Source organism: Primulina eburnea, chromosome 2 (assembly GCF_022965805.1).
Source record: "Primulina eburnea isolate SZY01 chromosome 2, ASM2296580v1, whole genome shotgun sequence".
In the NCBI taxonomy this organism is placed as follows: Eukaryota; Viridiplantae; Streptophyta; class Magnoliopsida; order Lamiales; family Gesneriaceae; genus Primulina; species Primulina eburnea.
This window is the reverse complement of record NC_133102.1, coordinates 3,246,055-3,269,091: the sequence shown is the minus strand read 5'-3', so window position 1 is coordinate 3,269,091 and position 23,037 is coordinate 3,246,055. Positions and strand designations below refer to the sequence as shown.

Below are 23,037 nucleotides of genomic sequence, written 5' to 3'. Positions count from 1 at the left end.
CTTAATATGTGTCGATTTTCGTCGCCCATGCTGAACAGGCTTGCTCGGGAAGATCAATAGGATCGAACTAACTCCTCGTACGTTCAGGGGCGGAGCCACATGCTCTTATACCCGAGTTTTAGCTCGGATGGTTCAGTTTTTTTTTTTAAAATGTATATGTACATTTTGTATAATTTTTAAATAATATAATATTAGATCGGATAGATCAATTTAAAATATTAAAAAATTCTAAAGTTTAAAATTCCAACGCGAGCAGAGCTGGAGTCATCTGCTTTTGGATCTTATTGATTTGGGTTAATTTAATAATAGGACAATACATATGCTATATACATGTTAAAAGTAATAATAGGGTAATATATATAATGACAGTAACATTTATTTAACGTATTGTGTAAAAAACCATAATAATAAATTACAAAATTACAGATTTATAAATCTCTTAGCCGGAGACGTCGATGGCCTTGACTTGTGGTTTCTTCGCTTCCTCCTTGGGCACCGTGACAGTCAGCACTCCATTCTCCATCGCCGCCTTGATTTCTTCTGCCTTCGCATCTTCCGGCAACTTGAACCGACGGAGAGACTTGCCGCTACTTCTCTCCACTAGGTGGCACTTGTCGTTCTTATCCTCCTGCTCTCTACTCCTCTCGACGCTGATCTGAAGAACCCCGCCTTCTTCAACCTCAACTTTCACCTCCTCCTTCTTCAATCCCGGAAGATCAACCTTGAACACGTAGGTCTCCGGCGTCTCTTTCCAATTGATGCATGCACCGGAAAATGCAGAGACCTCTCCGGCTGTGGTTCTGTTGAGTGTTGGTTAGTTAGCTTGTTAGTTAGATAAGAAACGTGTTTTGATTACTTTGCATTTTTTCCTTTCTATCAGCGACTTTACGGTTATAGGAATAGTATTTGTATACGATACTTTGGACGATTGTTCATTCAATTCAATTCAAGAGATTTCATCTCCAGTTCTTTCTACTTCATTTAACATGGTATCAGAGCCAGGTTTTAGCATCTTGTAGCAATGAGAGGCATCCAGTCATATGTTCGTTTGCACCGGTATCTATTATCCAATTTGCACAATCTTTTGAACGTACATTACCTGCCATATTGGCGACTGGTGTACTTGTGTTATTCATATTATGGCCTCCCAACAACTTTATTATCTCAGCATATTGCTCTTGAGTAAAGACTGGAGCAGGAGAAATATTATCCCCTGTCGATAATTCCTTAGGAGCATCAGCATTAACACTTTCTTCAGCTAAGGTCACAGCCACAGTGGGTTTCTTCGGTTTCACAAAGCCTTTTGAGACACCAATGGAACAAAATAAGAAACTGACTACTACGGAACTCGATTGCATTATTAATCCAGACACCCATAGTAATGCAACTCCTCATGATCCTTTGCTGTCCACTCCTGATTCTTATCAGCGGTTGGTTGGTCGATTGATCTATCTCACCATCACAAGGCCTGATATTTCTTATGTTGTTCAGCACCTTAGTCAATTCATGCATTCTCCAAAAAAGTCTCACATGGATGCAGCTATTCGCGTAGTGAAATATCTGAAATATTCTCCTGGTTTGGGCATCTTATTAAAGGCTCACAATTCTATGGTTCTTTCAGCCTACTGTGATTCCGATTGGGCTTCTTGTCCCATGACCAGACGCTCTTTAACTGGATTTTGTATCAAACTTGGGGATTCCTTATTATCTTGGAGAACCAAGAAGCAAAATACAGTGTCACGTTCTTCGGCCGAAGCAGAATACCGAGCCATGGCGACTACTACATGTGAAATCGTTTGGATTCGTGGTCTGCTACATGACATGGGAGTGACACTTCACCAACCAACAACTCTTTATTGTGACAATCAAGCCGCACTTCACATTGCAGCTAATCCTATGTACCACGAACGCACTAAACATATTGAGATCGATTGTCACGTGGTCCGTGAAAAAATCATGTTGGGATTTCTGCAAACCGCTCATGTTTCTACTACTGATCAACTTGCAGATATCTTCACCAAAAGCTTGGGCAAGGATCAGCATTTTTACTTACTCTCCAAGCTTGGTACTCGAAACTTGTACCAAGCTTGAGGGGGGTGTGTTGAGTGTTGGTTAGTTAGCTTGTTAGTTAGATAAGAAACGTGTTTTGATTACTTTGCATTTTTTCCTTTCTATCAGCGACTTTACGGTTATAGGAATAGTATTTGTATACGATACTTTGGACGATTGTTCATTCAATTCAATTCAAGAGATTTCATCTCCAGTTCTTTCTACTTCATTTAACAGGTTCCATGGGTTTTGTTTAGCTTGCTTGAAGAAGGGAAACCATGGAAGGGAGCCCAGATTTCCATTGGAAATGGATGGCAGATGTTGCTCCGGCGGTTGCCAAATAAGGTAATGATAAGAGACATCTTTTACTCGATTCTAAGCGTAGGTGCCTGCAACTGATGTTTTTTTCCTGATCTTGTGATATGAAGAAAGATTGTTGGAAACGTAAATATATAATAATAAGAAGAATATTCTGGCAAATTCGTGAAAATTCTCGAGGACCGCCATTGATTCACCTTGAACAAGCTAGTTCCAGGTGATGCTGATTCTTTCGATGAGCTTCTACAACGTTCTCTATTTGAGAGTTATTGGGCTTGCAGCTGCTTTATGGATCCAAAATGCGAGCTACAATATTGTGGCCCGTTTTATTTACAAACTTTGAGGCCCAAACTAATTGGATTAAATAAAGATTATGATTTTTGACATATCTTAATAATATTTTATAAAATTTAAATTTTAAAATCTTAATTTTTTTAGGATAAAATTAGTCGATCAGTCAAAGAAAAGACTCGAAAAATAGAAGAAATTTGAGATTGAGATTATATTATTTATTTTGAATGAAATATAAATGACTTGAAATTTGATCTAGAATTACTTTAAAGAAAATCTTAAAATATATTATTAGTATAATCTCAATATTTTTCACAAAAATTTGTATACAAATTTAATTATAACATACTCTAAATTATGGGATATAAGCTTTAAGATTTTCTCATTTTTGTATTATTTCCAATGCATAAATTATGTCTTATATTTTATTTATTATTTATAGTATGACTTGTCGAATATTTATTTATTTATAAGATCTAGCTATGATACTTCCATTATTAGATTTATGTATTTGTTAATTAGATTATTATAGTTTTATAATGGCAATATTTTATTTTTATATATGAGTGATACCTTTATCTAATGCATAAACATGATTTGCTATAGCTTGCAAAATTACGGATGACTTATCACAGGCCATGGATCCCTTAACCGGAGATGTCAGTTGCCTCGAGTTGTGGTTTCTTAATCTCTTCCTCAGGCAAAGTGGCAGTCAGCACTCCGTTCTTCATTGCCGCCTTGATTTCTTCTGCACACAAAAAAGTAGCAGGTGCCGTATCTGGAGCTAATCAAGAATACACAGATATCTTCGAGTTTGATCTCTTTTGTTCATGTTACGAGCGCGTGTTGAAGTGAAAGAGCCAAGAGATGACGAATGCAAACACCACACACGCTAGCAGAAAGTTGACAAGCCGGTGACCTTGCCAGATGTTTCGAGACTCTGACACAGTTGTAGGCATGATGCCGGTGGTGGTAGAGTCGTTTGACCCATTGCGCGGTTGTGCTAACTCAGCCTCATCCGTACCAGAAACATTTTGTGCAACTGATCCGCATATCTCGCAGATTCTGAGGTTCGAAACATGTATCAAATCTAATGCGTAGCGTGATATGGAATTGATTACATAGACAATATATACAGGTCAAGCCAAAAATTACTCTGAATATGCGGAAAAAAACATTTAGACAAGGACAAACAATAGGCCGAAGGCAACTGGGAATCCAACCCAAGAATCCCATACCAAACCAATTCGAGGACTTTGAGACACCAACCAATTGCAGCAGGTATCGTACACTCCATGTGCCAAAAACATACAAATTGTGACTTGAAAGGAATCGACTTACTTGTTGCCCTTAATCTTGAACCATGCCTCGGCACAGTGTTTATGGGCAACCGCCAAATCATCTTTACACGAACAACCCAGTTCAAAAAGTAGTCCAGAATCTTGATTTGCCGAATCCGTATTCAAATGGCAAATCCTACAATCCCTCACGTTTTCCCCCAAACGCTGCTTGTTTTCCACTGCCCCACCTCCCAGATCCGCAATCCCAACCGGACTTTCCCCGCACAGAACAGAGGAGAGTGATTGATCACCATCACTCGTGGACGGAGAATCAGCTGATTCCAAATCCACCACATGGGATTGTGGTAAAGTTCCCATTTTTACAACAAAAAAAAACCCCCTGTGCTAATCGAAGAAAGAACACATCAGATGGCTCACGCAGACGCAGTGGAACAGAGCAATCCTTTCAGGGTTTTTGCAAATTCTATGGTAATTATGTTTGAATTTATTGACAAGAGTTTGTTTCAGTTGTGATATCTAAAACAACTATGGATGTGAGACATACGTTTTCCGTTTGTACACGTAATTCTAACACATTAACGCATGTGCCTTGCTAACAAGGATAACGAAACAACTTTTTCATGCTTAGTCAACAAATATATTTGACTAAGTTATTTTTTTAAATAAATAATTGATCAAGATTATTTTATAAATTTTTTGATGATAAACGTTTATCGTCTATTTGTAGAGGGTTTTTTATATAATTAATTAAATTTAAATAAAATTAATCGACAAATACACACACACACACACACACACACATATATATATATATATATATATATATAATATATATATATATATATATATAATTAATCGACAAATACACACACACACACACACACATATATATATATATATATATATATATATATATAATTAATCGACAAATACACACACACACACACACTATATATATATATAACCTTATAATTTTACAGTCGTGGCAAATTCTTAATTCTTACAAGTTACAAGTGAATACCATCTTTATTTAAATACGTATTTAATTAAATACCTTTTATTAATGTATTTTTAAATAAAAATATTTAAGCCTTTACCTGTCAACTATTATTTATCCGTTCCAAAGAAATGAAAAATTTGAGCAATAATTTAACTTTCGTTGTCTCTAAATTAGCCATTTTTTTTGGGTTACCGATTTTGAGGTAAAAATCTAAGCACAGACCCAATTCTACCAAGTAAATGTAGTAAAGTGGATGAATATAGTATTTGCTTTTTTAGGCATTAGGCTGTAAGTCCAATTCCTATTTGGGTTTTTTTTTTATTTCTTTCTTTTATCTGTTTATTTTTTTATTTCATGTATCAAAATTGCAGTATAAGTGTATAACTTCTCACTATTTCTTATAATTATATTTTGATCATCATTTAAATATAAATCAAATAAATTATAAAAAAATATTGTTCGTCAGTGCACTAGTAGATATAAAACATGAGCTTATTTGGAGAGGCCCTTATTTTGGTTGAAGACCCAATTACAAAAACTTAAACGTGAAATTGGAAATTTATCGATTAATTGTTGGAATCTAGAATGCTAACAGGAAGTATTTTTTAATTCATCATTATTATATCAATTATATTTGATATTGCCCATTTTGATGCTGATTTCAATTTTTATACGACATTTTTTTTTTTACAATTTAAATAATCTAAATCGTGATACTAAAGTTCACATGTTTTTAAAAAGTGATTAGGCAACCGTTTCACACAAATCACAGTGAACATAAATAATTATAATTATTTTGATAAGCTTATTATTTCTTGATAGATTATTTAATTTTGTGAGAGTGCATGCCCACCTCTCGCCACCCATGACTTTCATTGGTTTATACATGGTTCTCTGTTACATGCATATACTTGATATTACCTGTGTGTATTTATGATTTTGTGACTGTTTAAAAAGTTACTTAAGGTGCCACAGTTAAAACGAATGGGAAGTGACTTATAAATTCAAAAGTTTACATATATACTTGATAGACAAGTTTTTCGAGATACTACGTACTCTTCTTGAGTTTATAACTTAACATTGATGTTCTCGTTGAGAGTCTCTGTAGCGGAAGTGATGATCTATAAAAGAGCTATCATACTAAAATGTGAGTAAAAACCGTTTAGAGCGAGTCATCACGGGTCTCTCAAAGGGTCGGAAATGTTACAAATGTACAACATCGATATATTAAACTAATGAATAGTAACTTATAAACTCAAGAAAATTATATTTCTAATATACCAGCTTTTTGAGATGACACAGTTCTTAGATTTATAACCTAACATGAACCAAAATATCCCCATTAAAGTGGACGAGGACAAAAGAAGAAGTGTTAATGGAAGCTGGCATTGAATAAATGAGATTTAACTGATCATATGAATTAAATTGAAATAAAATAGGGCCAAAACAAATGACAGCTTCACCCAAGAAAATGCTTCTACCATATGGGCAACAATGGCAGTGTGGATATCATATTCATGCACAGTAAAGAAGAGACAAATGTACCTTCAAATTTGATCTCCAAAAACCCTCGTTTCTAAATCTCAAAACAAAAAACAAAAACAAAATCTACTTTTTATTTCGAATTTTTACAATTATATTGCATGTTTAATTTTGCCCCCCACCCCAAGAGTTAATGTGGGGTGGGTGCCTACTCAGTATCATACTAAGCCTGCAAGCACTATATTGAGTGGTCCATTCGATCATGTTTCACTAGTGCAAAAACAAATTAAAATCTACGTACAATTACGTATCCTGACGATCTCTATTTAACATTAATGTTATCATACACAACATTAAAATTCATAAAACTGATTTCTGGCCTAATGTAATTTGATGTATCAAAGGACAAATTCTTGAATTTCTTACAATGCCAACGACAATGGGATCAGGACAATTAAGTTGTCTTGCGTTGAAAACTTTGAACAATTGTGGTCAGAATCATTATTTTTGTGCTTTAAACTTTTATTAGGTAGGTCCCTAACACAATAAAATTGTTCTTGTCACTGGTCACATGACATGACCAGGGTTATGCAAGCTATATAAATTTAACTTGAAGCTTTCTATGGCGGATTCAAGAAAAAGGGAAGGTAAACCAAGAATTTAGTCATTTTTCATGTGAGAACGAATATTCTTCACTCTATATATATATTACATCGAGAAAGTTAATATGTACATAAGAAATAACATATGAATTATGAAATATGCCTCCAAGGGTTGTAAGTTGTAGTTAAGTAGGTGAACATTTGATCGATTGTTAGGAATTTGATTCATCATACCGACAAATTTTTCGACGAGCTTGTCACACAGAGTTTGTCTAGTGTGATATACCTAGTTAATATAGTTTGTAATATGTTTCGTTAATACACGACCACGTATTCTCACGTCATAAAAATAAATAAATTAATACAATAGCTGGAAATTGCACGGGAGAATGAAATTGTAGGCGAGACAAATGATGTACCACAATTTGTGGAACAAGTTATGCATCATGCTGAGTAGCTAGGAGTACATGTTCCAAAAGCATTTAAGGCATTACTTGTCTCCCATGTGAATACATTAATCTTTCTATAGTACATCACACCATTAATTTTCTGCATCATTATAAAGAACATTATTATTATTATTATTACAACCAGGTGTGGTAAAAAAAAAAATGGGTTCAGTACTGTTCCTAAAAGTTTTCGAAAACTGCAAGAAAAATCTTTTGGGGTGTTGAAAAAAAAATAAAAAATAAAAAAAATCAACAACTACAAGTTTAGTATCTACTTTCCTCTAATCTTGTGGTTTGAATTAAATTTTAAAAAGGAATTTGATTGTATGAATCCACGTTACTTCAAAGTTCAACATATCCAAAATCTCAGTGCATACGCTCTTATGTGCATAAATAAGAAACGTAGAAATAAGATGTAATAACAATTATGAAGTAGTTGATCTGGGGTAATTATGTTGTAATTAAGGTAAAAAAATATATATAATTAACGACAAATTATGACAGACAATGTCCAACAAGGTCCCCCACCTTATTGTTTTTTTTCCAGGCAATAAAACCTTGCTCTTGTCAATATTGGAATGTCGGGCCACCCTCCAATTTAATGAGGAACTATATTGGAATGTTAGAATGTAGATACTAGCTACTTACTTTAGCTCACTTTAATCAAGATTAATTACCCATAATTAATTAAGTACACCAAGTCAAATAAATATGTAGTATTTCTCTCCTTATGATGTGGTCGATCAAATGTTAGTATTTGAATCATCAATATATATGTCAATTTTCATAAAAATGTGAGAGATCCACGTGATCTAATAATATTAGAATAAATAGAGAAAGATTCCTGGTGTAGTACACCCTAACTCGTCCAATTATCGGGTATCCAACTCATAAGCATCTACTTGAACATTTATACTATTTATTAAACAAATGAGGCTTTTAGAGATTTCACCTTTTTTACCAAAAAAAATTCAACGTATTTTTTTTTTTTTAAAAAATTTACTTACATAGGAAAAAAATGTTCTAAATGTGCGCAACTCTACTGAAATGTTATAGTTTACATTAACTTCTTCTTGTAGTGTGCTTCAATATTTTATCATTCCCGATTCGAAAAGTGGAGTGTTAAAGAATAAAATCAGCGTCGATATTTTAATAAATTATTTCTCTAATATATTTTGTGAAAGATCCAATAAAAGGATTACCATAGGATATATATGGCACCTCGAGCAAAGGTACGAGCCATCTTATTTGCTCATCTTTTAACATGTTGAATGAAGGATGTGCATCTATAATTCAACATCCGCTGGAAATAATTGAGTCAAACTCTGTGTGGTCTATATTCTTCGAGGTGATTGCATGCATTTACCACAATCTTCGAATCAGTTTCAAAGATAATTAATATCCTGGATTTCAAGAGATGTTGTCCATGAAATAACATCAAGAAGTGCGAGTGCTTCGGCCTCTTTAACTTCAAACAAGCCATGTTTTGCTCACCTACAAGTATAGATTGATAAGACGTACGTACATTCGCTAAGAAACTGTTAATTTTACCCCATTTACAGGCACTTGTCCAGATATATATGTAGCCTCATTTATCACATGGAAACAAGATTAGCCACATCATTATCTTTGACCATTAAAAAAAGAGAGAGAATCGGACATATATAAAAACCCTACTACAAATATGTTTTTATCTCTTTAGATCTTCATCAACTATCTATTTTTCAGCTCCAAAAATAAGATTTCTTCGAAATATCTTACCTTGTGCGTACGTATTATCTTCGAAATAGATCTGACAAACACCATCAATATTATTAATAAAAAATTATATGTGATCGAGCATAGAATTGATTTGTTGTGTGGATAATACTTCCATTGGGCGATCTAATTAATTAACCATTAATAACTTATCGAGCTCTAGAATTCAAGTTTAAATACCTTATCAAATGACACATTGGTTTTAGAAAGAAAGAGATACACTTAATATTTCATGATGTCACGCTGTAATAGAATGAAATTCTGGAGAAATAAACGCAAAATATTCAATTTGGGAACGTGGATGGGACCATGAACATCATTAAATCTAATTAGTTTAAGTAAAACAATCATTAAAATTGTTTTTTAATATTAATATCTCAACCCAACTTGTTTGGAATTTCGAATAAAGAATGGTTGACCCACCTATCCCCATGTGTCTGCTCTATAATAGTAAATAATTATATTACCATATTACCAAAAAAAAAAAAAAAAAGAACTATACCCTTTTGCTTAGATTAAATAAAAAGCTAAATATTTTTTTATTTAAAAAATATCAATCTTTTTTAAAATAATAATAAAAGCTAAATTTAATGCCTGAATTTCATTGGAGCAGTTTGTTTTATATATTGAAAAGCTCTTAAATGACTTCTTTCTCTCTTCTTCCCCACAAACACACACACACCGAGAGAGTAGTTTTTCTTAATATTCACAGTATCCAAAGGAGAAGTCCAAAGGGATCGCATTGATCCCATTTCGATATTAATTTTTCAGAGCTTAATCTATGAATTATATATTTGCTTACAGTATCCCATTTGGATCATGCTATCCCTTCGGATTCTTCCTTTGGTAGCTTCAATCCTACGACATGGAGATCTGGTGAAGATCTTGAATCAAAACTGTTTCTTGATTACCTGCAAGTTGCAGAGTTCATGCAAAACTACTCCAGAAATGGATTATTTGAATTACAAGTAAGTGCGTCTTCTTCTGAGGAAACACAGTACCGCAACTTCATTTGCTTACTGCATTGAATACTAACACTTCTTGCTCATGAAATTAGGGCATATTTCTTGAATCTTAAGTGGGCTATCGATTTATTTAATTTTTTTGGTAATCTTTTGATTGGCAATTATGTTTTCATTTTGCACGCATAGGGGCCATGTACGTTTTGTTAATTACAAATTTTATACTAAAAATTGACGACTGTATCCGTTGATTGTTTTTATTTCAAGTAAATTCATTCATAATTTTCATTCATCTATATTAGTTAGTACTCAAAAAATAGAGTATATTTGTTAATATCATTAAATGTAAAAAGTACACTAAAAAATATTTAAAACAAATATTTTTTTATTTTCAACTTAATTTATATTTTCTTTTCAATTTTTTGAAATAAATGATATTTCGTTTTTAAATTTTCAAATTTATTATTCCATATCGCTTTCTTCTTTTTTTTTTTCAATTTTAGCTTTATTTTTTTTACTAATTATAATATCTTATAAAAGAGATATAACCTACTAACTAATTAGTAATTTCAGCCTTAAATTTTAAGATATTTTGCATTTTATACCAAAAATTAATAAAATTTTGATAAATCTTTTATATTTTTACTGAAAAAAAATCGATAAATATCCTTATATCATAAATATAAATAATATTAAATTTTAATATGAAAAATAATTTTTTTATACTTTTATATTTATTTTATATACTATAAAAAATGCGCCAAACTTTCTAAAATATTAAAATTTTAGTAGTTAACAACAAAAGTGTGTATTTGATTTTTTTTTAAGGTAAAACAAAATTCTATAATATAAGGAAACATATTATAAGAATAATTTTGTTTAATAATAAATTAATTTGGTAAGATGAAGTGTTATTTGTGTTGCATATTCTAAATGTTAAATATTTTTCGTTTTAAACTTTTAAACGAGAACGTACCCTATTTTCAATTAGCTATTGGCACTTGAATTCGAAGTACACGCGCGGCGTCTCGTGTGTGTTTTTACGTACATTGCATAATGTGTTATATATTTTATATAAAACATAGATAATATATAGAATAAAGTGCAGATAACATAGGATAGTATCATTTAATTATGTAGAATTTAGCTTCCTAACTTAATTTCATGCTTCCATTTTTAAATATACTTCAACTACAATCTGATGGTTACATGTTAATGATTTAAATCATCTAACCATAGGTCGATCTCACAAATCTTTATTCGTGACACGTGTCAATTATTCTTATATTTACAATAAAAAATAATATTTTGACATGAAAATTGAATTTTTTTTCATTAACGACTCAGATAGAAAATATGTCTCACAAAATTGACCTATAAAATCGTTTTATAAAAATTTTTATGATATAAAAATTACTCATATCATATCTCATTTGCCAAAGAAATAACGTGAAAATTATGCAAGATGACTCCAATTGTCAAAAGCACATGGGTCGATACTTTATTTAGAATCCAAGGAAGAAAAATATATATATATATATATATATATATATATATATATATATATATATATATATATATATATATATATATATATATATATATATGGGTGTCTTTTACTCTTTTATCCTACTTTGAGTGTCCCAAAGGCAAAGGAATCGTATTACATGTGGTGAGAGCTTATTCAAAGTTATTCTTTAAACATAGCCCTACCATTGTTGAAAGAAATAAGAAATGAGAAATAAAAAAATAAAAAGTTCCTTTGCAAAAAATCATCTACGTTGTTATGGGACTAGGAATTTGCATTTAGATCGTTAATTTGGATCGATGAATTTAAAAAGAGACTGTTACATAAAAACTTAAAATTCTTATAAAATAACCCAAAAAAAATAGTAATGATACATACTTTTAAAACCTCAAAACATATTGAACATAAATATTTTCATTCAAATCCTTCCTCCACAAATCACTCCGTCCAAACACAGCTATATTTATAATCTACCTCAGACATGCATGACGACCACCTCTTACCGGACGTCAAGACCTCATTCAATCCAAATCAAGCAATTTTTGGAATTTATTAGTAAGTTTTCTTATAAACGTTCCGATTTTTATTCGGATTTGATGTATGTTTTGTGTTTTTATTGCCAACTAAATGTTCATGCATCCTAGCTAGCCTATAATGTTTTATCACAATTAGCATAATGAAGCTTACACATTGGCCGTATCGAAGCCCTGTCAGTCTTGTTCTAAGAGAGAATATATATGTATATATATATATTGATGATGGCCACTGCCTGAAATTCAACAAATCCAAAAGTAAGAAATTGAAACAAGATTGCTAAATCTTGTGTATGAGTTGTGTGTTGTCAGTCGAAGAATTTTGGACAGGTGTGTCTTTAAATTCGGGAAAATAAGTAGGCCACATGTCTCCCACGTGGACTACACTTTATGTTGTATAGGACAAATAAAAGTGTCGAATATATTGTTATTTATTCAAACATAGGCAGGATAATACGCCCCTACTAGACCTACCTACTATGCAACTATAAAATTTCGAACCCTTTTTCCATCCCACATTTCTTCAACCTTTTACTCCCACTATCCACCCTTTTCAAATATTCTTAGATCATTTCCAACCCACTGCACTATATTCTACACTATATTCTGCACTACAATAGTATAACACTAAATTCATCTCCAACCTATCTACACTACATTCTACACTAAAAAAGAATATTCTCAGAATATTCTTATAATATTAATTTTAATTCAATAATAACTATTTATAATTTCATTACACAATTATACATAATAAATGTAATTATATTATTTCATTATTTATTAGAAAATCGATTAAAAAAAATAGAATTATACAATCTATTTAATTTTTAAAAAAATTTAAATTATTATTTATGTTTCAAGAATAAATTATTTTAAATATTTAAAAATAAAAATATTAATTATATAATTAATATATAATAGAATATTAAATATTTATAATTATTAAAAAACAAAAAAAATTTAAAAAATAAAATAAAATAGATGTGGCACATGTAGAGTTGCTTTTAGAGCAACTCTAGTCCAGCATGCTGGATTGGAGTGAAAATCCTTGCTCCACAATGGAGCAACTCCATTGTAGAGCAAGGATTGGAGATGGTCTTACATACACAGACCAAATAAATAACTATGTTTTTTTTTTTTACACACGTCATTATCTTGCTCGGGCAAAAAAAAAAACTCAAGATGGAGCAAGATCATGCATGACATCTAACAAAAAATGACAGATGTCATGATCTTGAATTCTACATAGACAAAACACATTTCTATCATGATTTCCAACTCGAGTTACTATATAAAAATTATGTTTTATTTAGTATATAGTAATATTTCCTAACGATCAGGAGATGACGATAAACGACGATAAACCCGTCAAACCGAGTCCATTATATATATATATATATATATATATATATATATATATATATATATATATATTTACACATACAAAAGCACATGAAATTGAAAAGTCAATTGTGGACAAGCATAATCATCATATAATAACATTAAAAACCCTGAAAAAGTTGGCAACGCTACTGTTACTACTGTATATGTGCATTGATGTTGGACAGCAAAATCTAATTTGTTTGTTTTATTTATTTATTTATTTATTATATTAAAATATAGTGGGCTTTTTTAAAAAAAACATAAAATATAGTGGACCTTAAATTGTGTAATAAACGTAACAATTACCTGACTAGAGGCTAGTGGACTTATTTATGAGGCAGCCTAATAGTTTTGGGTCTGCTTATTAACTAAATAGGCCTATGTTTTGCGACGTTGAAGATAGCATGATAACTTCTAACACTTCAACGTTGGAGATGCCATATCATCGAGATATCATGATAACCTTCTCAACATTTATAAAAAAACTCTTCTAGGTTAAAAAAGATTTCCGAGCGAGGAAGAAAATCTGAAATTTTTATAACTGCAAGTAAAAGACCACAGTCCGTGATTTATTTCCATCGACAAAAAAAACCGAATCTGTCCACCATCTTCCACAGTGGTGTATTCCTCCGCTACATTAAAATGCATCGCTCCTTATACAGCGTATTCCTCTGCTACATTACAATACACCGCTCCTTATACAGTAGCTACATGAAGAAAATCTGAAATTTCTATAACTGCAAGTAAAAAACCATTATCCATGATTTATTTCCATCGATAAAAAGAATCGAATCTGTTCTTCACCGTTCACAATGTACAACACGATGTTTTCAACATGTTGTTCAAATTTCATCAGAATCCAATGGTTAGAATTGTGCAAACGGCATATGTGCAAAAAGACATGGCATATTCTATGCAATAAAAAACATCAGTTTTTAGATTCAATTTGATTGAAGCAAATCATTATGATGCATAACAAGTCCAATCAAATCGCAATACGTGGCGCACTCTAATCCAATCAAGTTTACACATTCTTGGAAAAAAATATTATAAAATAATAATGAAGCAATTAGCTGGAAGTGATACAGAAGTCCATTAGTTATCATAACTATTAATTAGAAAATAACAAAAAAGTAATTATTTTATTTAGAAATAATAATTATTGTCAAAGTATAATAATAACGAAATAATATATTCATTTACTTGTTTGACTTTGAAAACAATATCGTTTAATTCTGTTAAATAACCTTTGTAAGCAATTCAAACCAAATCTGACTTTCTCATTCGTTTCACTATTTCATCCAAGATTCCACCTTTTGTTCATCTTTTCCCCACACACTCCTTAGATCCACCTAAATTTCGTTATTGCCCCAGCCCTGGAAGTTTTTATTTATTTTGATGTGATTTTAACCCCTTTTTTTCGATTGTAATTGGGAGATCCGGAGAGATGTCGGGGACGAAATCTTCCGGCCGATATTTCACGATCGGGTTGGTGGCAGCATGGTACTCATCGAACATTGGGGTTTTGCTGTTGAACAAGTATTTGTTGAGCAATTACGGATTCAAGTACCCGATTTTCTTGACGATGTGTCACATGACGGCTTGCTCATTGCTCAGCTACATCGCCATAGCGTGGATGAGGATGGTGCCGATGCAGACTTTAAGATCTAGGGTCCAGTTTATGAAGATTTCAGCTTTGAGTTTGATTTTCTGTGCGTCGGTTGTGAGTGGGAATGTGTCGCTTAAGTATTTACCTGTTAGCTTCAATCAGGCAATTGGGGCTACCACGCCTTTCTTCACGGCGGTGTTTGCGTATATAATGATTCTGAAGCGAGAGGCGTGGTTGACTTACGTGACGTTGATTCCAGTTGTTACAGGGGTTATTATTGCTAGTGGGGTATGTGTTGATTCTTTTATTGATTCATTGATTGGTGTGGATTTTGTAGGTACATTACAGTGCTGTTGATCAAGTATCATGCTTTTATCTCTCATGAGTTTTGGTTTGATTTGTATTTATATATATATCTTTGTTTATGTGGTTTTAAGAATGGATTCATTGAGGTTTTAGTTTACTTGTGAACAGAATTTGGTGTGTCCATTGTTAGGCACAATAAAAATCTTCAGTTTATTGTTAGGAACAATAAAAATCTATGGGATTTTTGAGAAATCGGTGTTGACGCTCGCTCCCGATTTTATTCGTTCTAGGGTGAGCCGAGTTTTCACATGTTTGGGTTTATCATGTGTGTTGGTGCAACGGCTGCAAGGGCACTCAAATCAGTGGTTCAGGGGATTTTACTTTCGTCGGAAGGGTAATCTTTGATTTAATCATTCATATTTTCTTCTGATAATTACTGTTGTGTTATGCCTTTTTCCCGTAGAATATTCGATATGTATGCTGAAAGTTTTTAAATGTTGAAGGGAAAAGCTGAATTCTATGAATTTGCTCCTCTACATGGCTCCTATAGCCGTCGTACTTCTACTTCCTGCAACACTATTCATGGAAGAAAACGTTGTTGGTATCACATTGGCACTTGCAAGAGAGGATACAAGAATTATTTGGTTACTTGTATTCAACTCAGCGCTGGCATATTTTGTAAATTTGACCAATTTTTTGGTCACAAAGCACACTAGTGCTCTAACTCTTCAGGTATTCGATACTTCTTTGTCCAATTCAAACCTCATTTTTTTTATGATTCATTGAATTTAAACTTTCATGAATGTTTTCGTTGAGCGGAATTTCTGGCAACCAAAGCAAGTGCTTATCTTCACCTAAAGGAAATAACGAGACATTTGGATTTTGGAGTTTATGGAACAAGAACGAGGGTTGCATCATATTTTGTGCGGATCGATAAACGGGACACAACAATGTAGCTATAATACAATACATATTAGCTGGAACCTGCATTTAAATTTTTTTTTCTGGGAAGATATGAGCATGGTTTCTGAGAATATTACATTCTGAAGCGTCGGACCATGTTTTTTTTCCCTTTTTTGTGCCTAACTTAAATCTGCATTACCTGTTAAAGGAAAGCCTTCTAAAGCATTATTTAAGAAAGAAGTCTTGATTGACATATTGCTGAAAGGGATCCTCACGTCCATGAGCCACATAAAAATATGTTGGCATCAATTTCAGTAATTTGAACCAAATATGAGGTAGCTTTAAGTCGCATGCGACTGTTTTGAAAGATATAGATGATATTTATTGGTGAAAAAAGTGCTGATCGAAACGCCTTGTAAACCATTATAGTTTTATGAAAATATCTTAGTTTGAACGTTTAGATCTAGTCTACAGCCAGAACTATCTAAACAACAATTCATGCTTGATTTCACTTTGGATATTGAAGTAGAAATTTTGCTTTGCTAATGATCCTGGTTTTTTCAGGTCCTAGGAAATGCTAAAGGGGCAGTGGCAGTGGTAGTCTCCATTTTGATATTTAAGAATCCTGTCTCCGTAACCGGGATGCTCGGGTATACTCTGACAGTGTTTGGTGTTATCCTATACAGCGAAGCTAAGAAGCGTACTAAATGAGGGAACAAACATACCTTGGAAGAATGGCAACAGTTGCCACTTCCATCTATTTGTAATATGAAGTGTTCTCTACCCCTTTATCCAGGCAAACTTGCTTGACTACTGCATGGTTCGTGCATCAATTTCGCCCTCCATTCTATATTCAAGCCGGGGACAGAGGCTTCAACCTGTACTGTTGAACAAAACACCGAGTTAAGAAAGTAGGTTCAGTAAGAGTGACTAAAAAATGTCTTCTTTCTTTCTTTTTTTCCTTTAATTTTTTTACCTTACACTGTACCAGAAACTATTGAAATCTTTATACGTGTTATTATCATTTTTTTATATGGATGATGTAATTAAATATGAGCAACTGCGCTTCTCTGTTAAGTACAAATTTCTTGGAGTTCCTCACAACCACCTTGGTCGTTTGAATCGATCGTTCTTGATTTTAAACTTCTTATATTATCATGCGAGCAATTTCATCACTATCAGTATTCTTCGTGTATGCCAAAATAAATTGTATAAATATTAATTTAACAACTAAAACCAATGAAGATTACATCAAATATATAAGATTAGAGCTAGAAAAATTCAATTTGAGTTTAATCAAATGAAGCCATTGTTTTTGTGAATTCCAAAAATCAAGCTCAATAATCATTAGCCCATAGTTCCACTCAATTGTAATTTTTGCATTTGATCACCGATTCAACAAAAACTTGTGTGAGACAGTCTCACGAGTCATATTTATAAGATTTATATCTTATTTAGATCATACAAAAAAAAAAAAAAAAAAAAAAAAAAGAAAAAAAAGAGTATTACTTTTTATATCAGTATTACTATTGTAAATATGAGTAGAATCTCTCACAAGACCTGCTCACCATCTCTGTATTATAATTTAACAATACCGTATACTGGAATCATCAATTAATTGATCAACCAGAAGCTCTTCCCATCTCCCATGGCGATTTCTCAGACCTTCATTTTGCCGCAAAATCTCGTCCGGTAAATTTTTAATCTGCGGCCCTGTGTGTGTATGTGTGTATCTTATCTTTACATATGAGTTTCAAGGCTGTATGTATATGTTTTTTGCGTGTGAAATTTGTATGATTATTATTCACTTGCAGATATGTGAAACCCTAAATGCAGCACTAGCCAAAACCCCTTACGATCCTCCGGAAGCCACCGCCAAAATCTCCATCAAATCAGAACTACAGTCTCTACTACCAAACCTCGACACTTTGAATTCTCAAATCCCGAGTCCTAAAAATCAGAGATGTCGCCTTATGTTGCGCTGCTTTAGCTTCTGCATTAGAATCCACGACCAATCATCTGTCGTGGGTTCCCACTTCGCTTTCGACTTTGGCATCTATCCGTATTTCAAGAATTTTCTGACACTTACTTTGATGGTAATGATAATTGTTCGTTGGAAGTTGCTGAGTCGGAGTTGGATTTGAGAGGTTTGAAGAATGAGAAGAAGTTGGTGATTAAGTTGATTCCGGAAGTTTTGCCTTTTCTTAAAGGTAAAATCAAGGAAAGTGCAATCGATACAAGTAATGAGGACGATAGAATTTCGGCTGCGAGTGCAAGTGTTCCTGTTGCTTATGCTATTGTGGCAGCTTATCAGTTCAGATGGTTTGTTACTCAGGTTAGTGTGTTTGCTGCGTGTGTCTTTTTATTATAAATTTATCTAAAGAACTGTTTGTTTGTTGCACTAAATTTGATTGAAGATTATGATATAATGTTATTATATAGGTGGAATCTCCTCACTTAGGGAAGTTGTCTCCGTTGGTGATTCCATGTGCTCTCACAGCTCTTGATCACTGGTCTCCCGAAGTAAAAGTGAGTATCGTGTCAATACTCATTTTCTTGGTTTAAATAAATTAATTTTTTTGAACTATTGATGTCAGCTCTTTGCTGTCATCAAATACAGTTGTATTATGAACTTTGGATGGGGTATGTGGTTATGGATTCTAGTAGTTGTTAAACTTGATCCTATAATTCAGCTAGGTCCCTGTTCTTTCCTTATTCTGTTGCTATAACTACGAATTATATTCTTTGTGAATTCGTTTTTGCATAAACTAGTTTAGCTCATAAATACTTTTCGTATTAAAGCATATGGTCTTATTTCTTGAAGCTCTAGACATGGAATATGGTGGTGAAAGCAGATCCATCTTAAACCAGTCGAGGATGAGTTGTTATGATGATGTATTAGAATTTTTGAAATATGAACTTTGAAGGTTATAAACTTTTTGTTTGCCTAACTTGTTACAAATTGACTTGTATTGGAGCTTTTTCTCTGGCTTGTGATACCTATTTGACATTGTTATCTTGTCATCAATCAGTTTAAAAATCCAACTCATGATTCTGGAAAGTGCTGAAACTAGTAAAAACGCAATGTGTGGTGAAATGAAATTTTAGAGAATAAGTGAAATTGAATAATGAAAATCTGTACTTCCATCCACGTCGAAATTTAAGGAAAATTAACTTAAATGAAGGAACAAATTGATTGCAAAGTTTTTTGGTATGCTATGAGATAGAAAAGCTTTAAATATGTCACAGTTTGTCACACCATCATAGTTTTGCAGAATTGTAGCTTGTAGATTCGTTGCTAAATCATATAACTAAAGTTTACTTATAATTTTTCCACTTATTCTTTAACCCCAAGAAGTTGAAGGGTATTAAATTTTTCCCTGAGTTCCGCATTTGAATGTTTTTTATAAGAAAATATTTTCTCTGGTAAGATAGACTTAACTATATGAGTGAGCTAATGAAATTAATTAAGTGTTGAAACGAAACTATATTTCATTTATTCTTATAAAAATGACAAGATTCGAGATGCTAACACGCTGCACAATGAAACTAAAGAATATGGACAGGTGCCAGAAAATGTGTTTTTTCAATGCTTGTAAAGCCAAAAAAAACAAAAAAAGGGTTTTACCTATCTCTTCTTCTGCCCAAGCTAAATTGTATGTGCACATCTGTACTGGTGTTTTTGCGTGTTACTGATTTATTACAGTTCACTATATTTTGTTTCATGCGTGAACCTGCTAGCTAGAAATGCAGTTTGTGATTATGTCCACTCTGCTGTTCCATGAAGCCTTATTATCTGGTTTCTCTGCTCAGGACCAGGGTATGATCAGCTTTATACATCTTGCAAAAAATGTAAATGCTTCTGAGATTGGTGGGTACACAGATGCAGTTCTTGATGCTTGCTGCCAAAACGTTGCTTGTGATGATGAGATATGGCACTATCTGGTAGAGATGTCAGTGCTTCTCGTCACTTTAACACAGCGAAGTAATCCTCGTAGTTTATGGTATTGATTGTTTTAATTACAAAATGTTATGACTAATGGTTAATTCAGATAATGGTCGACATTAAGTCATGTTAATTGTCTTCTGTAAATATTTTTATTACCATATGTCTTGTGGACCATAAGTTTTATCGACTTTTGTTTATGAGACATAATTCTGAGTGCATGTCTATTTATTGATCGAAAACACTTGTCCTGTTATAAGTAGTGGATTCATTTTCTTGCTGTTCTTTAATTGTCATCCTATCCACACAGGTTTGAAAAGCTGCTCAGTGAAATGCTAAACCACCTAGAAAGGCAACCTAGAAACAAACAGCGCCGGACTGCATGGTTGACCCATATTGAGCCAATGTTCAGTGCTCTTGGTCTCATATTGGTTGCTCATTTCAGACGCCTTTTCCCTCTGTTCTTTAAGTGGATGCATGCAGATGATGATGGGACAGTTTTACTGGTAAGACAATATTAAGATTCTAGGCGTTTTCACTGACTACTGTTTTCAACAATAATTTCATTATAGATATGCTAGCAATTTGAGAGCCTCTCCTGACCTTATATATCTTATGATTTGCCAGCACTTCAAATGAAACCATAATATTTCATAACCTTTTTCAATTTACAGGTCTGCATGATACTTTTTTTTTATTATAAATAGGATTGCACCCTAACGAAAGGAACCACTTGGTCATTAAATTATATTTCAGGTTCTGGAACGGATCACAACCATTTTAAAACTTACCTGGGTACGTAATACATCACATGTTGAAAGGTAAATGTATTGGAATTTTTTACGCTTCTCTAGATGTTAGGAGCACTCTAATATCAGCATTAAATTCAGGGTCAAAGTAAATCTGTTGATCTATAAACAAAAATATATGCTACGTATTAAAATGCCAATGTTGATATTGTTATCATCTTACAGGAAGGAAAACATTTCTGGTTCTGTGATGTGATTTGTTTTGTTCTCTCGTTAACAAATATGCGTGTGATCAACTCTATCCTTACATCAACTTTCAAATTTTTTATCGTTGTTCAGGAAAAAAGAGATTATAGTTGGATTGGCAGGAAATCGTTAGTGATTGAACCAAGCCATCGATTATTCAGTCATCTTAATAATATCAGATTTTCCTCTATCATTCCCCAGCCTTCGTTGATGTTTGTATTGGCTCTCAGGTTGGTGGATGAGCTTGTCACCCTGTATAAAGATGCAGCAATGAAAGTTGCTCGCGAAGATATTAGATCACACATTTTACAAGTACTAACGGTGATACGGCAGTAAGTACATTTATATTTCTGTTGAAATCTGTGTTGATGCAAATGCGCTTGGAATTTTTTGCCTAGAGCTTGACCCATATCTTGAATTTATTGAAGATCCAAAAGTTCACAATTCAACACAACTTGGGTCAAGTACAAGGATGATCCAAACTTGACAGCTCTCCAGCCATCTCTAACTGAAGGAGATGCTGCGACGGTACAGATTTCTATTCTTCATCCCTTATACTTTTCAGTATTATCTAATGACCCCTAATGTTATAATTATGTCATACTCCTCTAACTCTCTCCTTGGTAATTCATTTTCGCATCCAACACATCATATTATATAATGAAATTTAGAAACATTTGCAAACTCGTTGATTCTTCTTTCTCTATGGTATCTGATACATATCTATCGTTCTGTTTGTGACATACAACCGCATGCGTTAGTTTTTTGACTTTTGGATCATGTGATTGTTGTGGATGTCCGTCCTGCATCATCCAAAAGCAACTCATGTACACGATATGCGGCACAGAAATAGGCTAATACTGCCCAGAATTACTAAGACTATAATTTGAAATTGAAAGTTGAAACTGGTAGATTTTGAAATACCTCTAAATCAAAATCGCCCGAATTAAAATTTATTGGAATAAATAAGTCTACAAACGCTCCCTAAATGATTTTGCCAGTCGCATTCTGTAGTGGCACAGAAGGCACAGGTAACTAAGACCATAAAGCAGCAAAATGTGACAAACTAGAGAAGGGAAAACCAAAAGGATCGACAGGAAGTAACAGAGTGAAACCAAAGCATAGTTAACTTGTGATATGAAAATGTGTTTGTTTGGGTAAATGGTACACTTTCTTTATGTTCTTGGTCCAGATTTCGCGAACATTCTGTGTTCTTCTATGAATAACTTGCTTATATGGTTGTAGGTTGCTTGAAGATGGTGAGTGTTTGAAGAAGGAAAACTAGCGATGACACCATCATTCTCAACGAGTCCCGAAGAACTTGATCCCACAATCTGGGCGGAGAGATGTTTAATTACATAGATAGAATGATCTGTGGACTCTGTTTAACTTGATATCTAAATTAATGTGGAAATTATACGCTTTCAACTTGGAATCCCTTTTCTATGTCTTCTGGTCTTTGAACACCGAGACCTAACACTTCACATGTTGCGGAGACTTGTAATCATCGATTCGTACAATTGTCATAATTAAATATTATAAATTAAAATAAAATGTTTTTTTTAAAATGAAATAATATGCAATATGTTATAATTAATTAATAGATAAAATATGAAACT

General features: G+C 32.9%; 3 protein-coding genes and 1 pseudogene across 3 annotated transcripts; 2 read left to right on the top strand and 2 right to left on the bottom strand.

The window, feature by feature from the left end:
• Positions 1–314: 314 nt before the first annotated feature.
• On the bottom strand, positions 315–2,411 carry LOC140820021 (17.3 kDa class I heat shock protein-like; annotated as a pseudogene).
• A 771-nt stretch (positions 2,412–3,182) lies between these two features.
• Positions 3,183–4,537, bottom strand: LOC140820011 (uncharacterized). The gene is made up of 2 exons (XM_073180311.1): positions 4,000–4,537; positions 3,183–3,723 (listed from the first exon to the last, which is right to left on the bottom strand). Exons 1-2 carry the CDS (start codon positions 4,314–4,316, stop codon positions 3,492–3,494), a joined length of 549 nt encoding a protein of 182 aa, XP_073036412.1. The 5' UTR covers positions 4,317–4,537; the 3' UTR covers positions 3,183–3,491.
• Positions 4,538–14,922: 10,385 nt separating this feature from the next.
• Positions 14,923–17,507, top strand: LOC140820001 (probable sugar phosphate/phosphate translocator At3g11320). The gene is made up of 4 exons (XM_073180300.1): positions 14,923–15,556; positions 15,865–15,968; positions 16,078–16,306; positions 17,042–17,507. Exons 1-4 carry the CDS (start codon positions 15,107–15,109, stop codon positions 17,186–17,188), a joined length of 930 nt encoding a protein of 309 aa, XP_073036401.1. The 5' UTR covers positions 14,923–15,106; the 3' UTR covers positions 17,189–17,507.
• Positions 17,508–18,255: 748 nt separating this feature from the next.
• LOC140819993 (uncharacterized protein At2g39910) lies at positions 18,256–22,888 on the top strand. Its single transcript, XM_073180288.1, is given in 10 exon segments — positions 18,256–18,431; positions 18,433–18,535; positions 18,537–18,812; positions 18,920–19,006; positions 20,291–20,481; positions 20,734–20,929; positions 21,180–21,244; positions 21,649–21,750; positions 21,847–21,946; positions 22,664–22,888. Coding segments are annotated over 10 exon segments (1,290 nt in total). The 5' UTR covers positions 18,256–18,270; the 3' UTR covers positions 22,673–22,888.
• Positions 22,889–23,037: the final 149 nt, after the last annotated feature.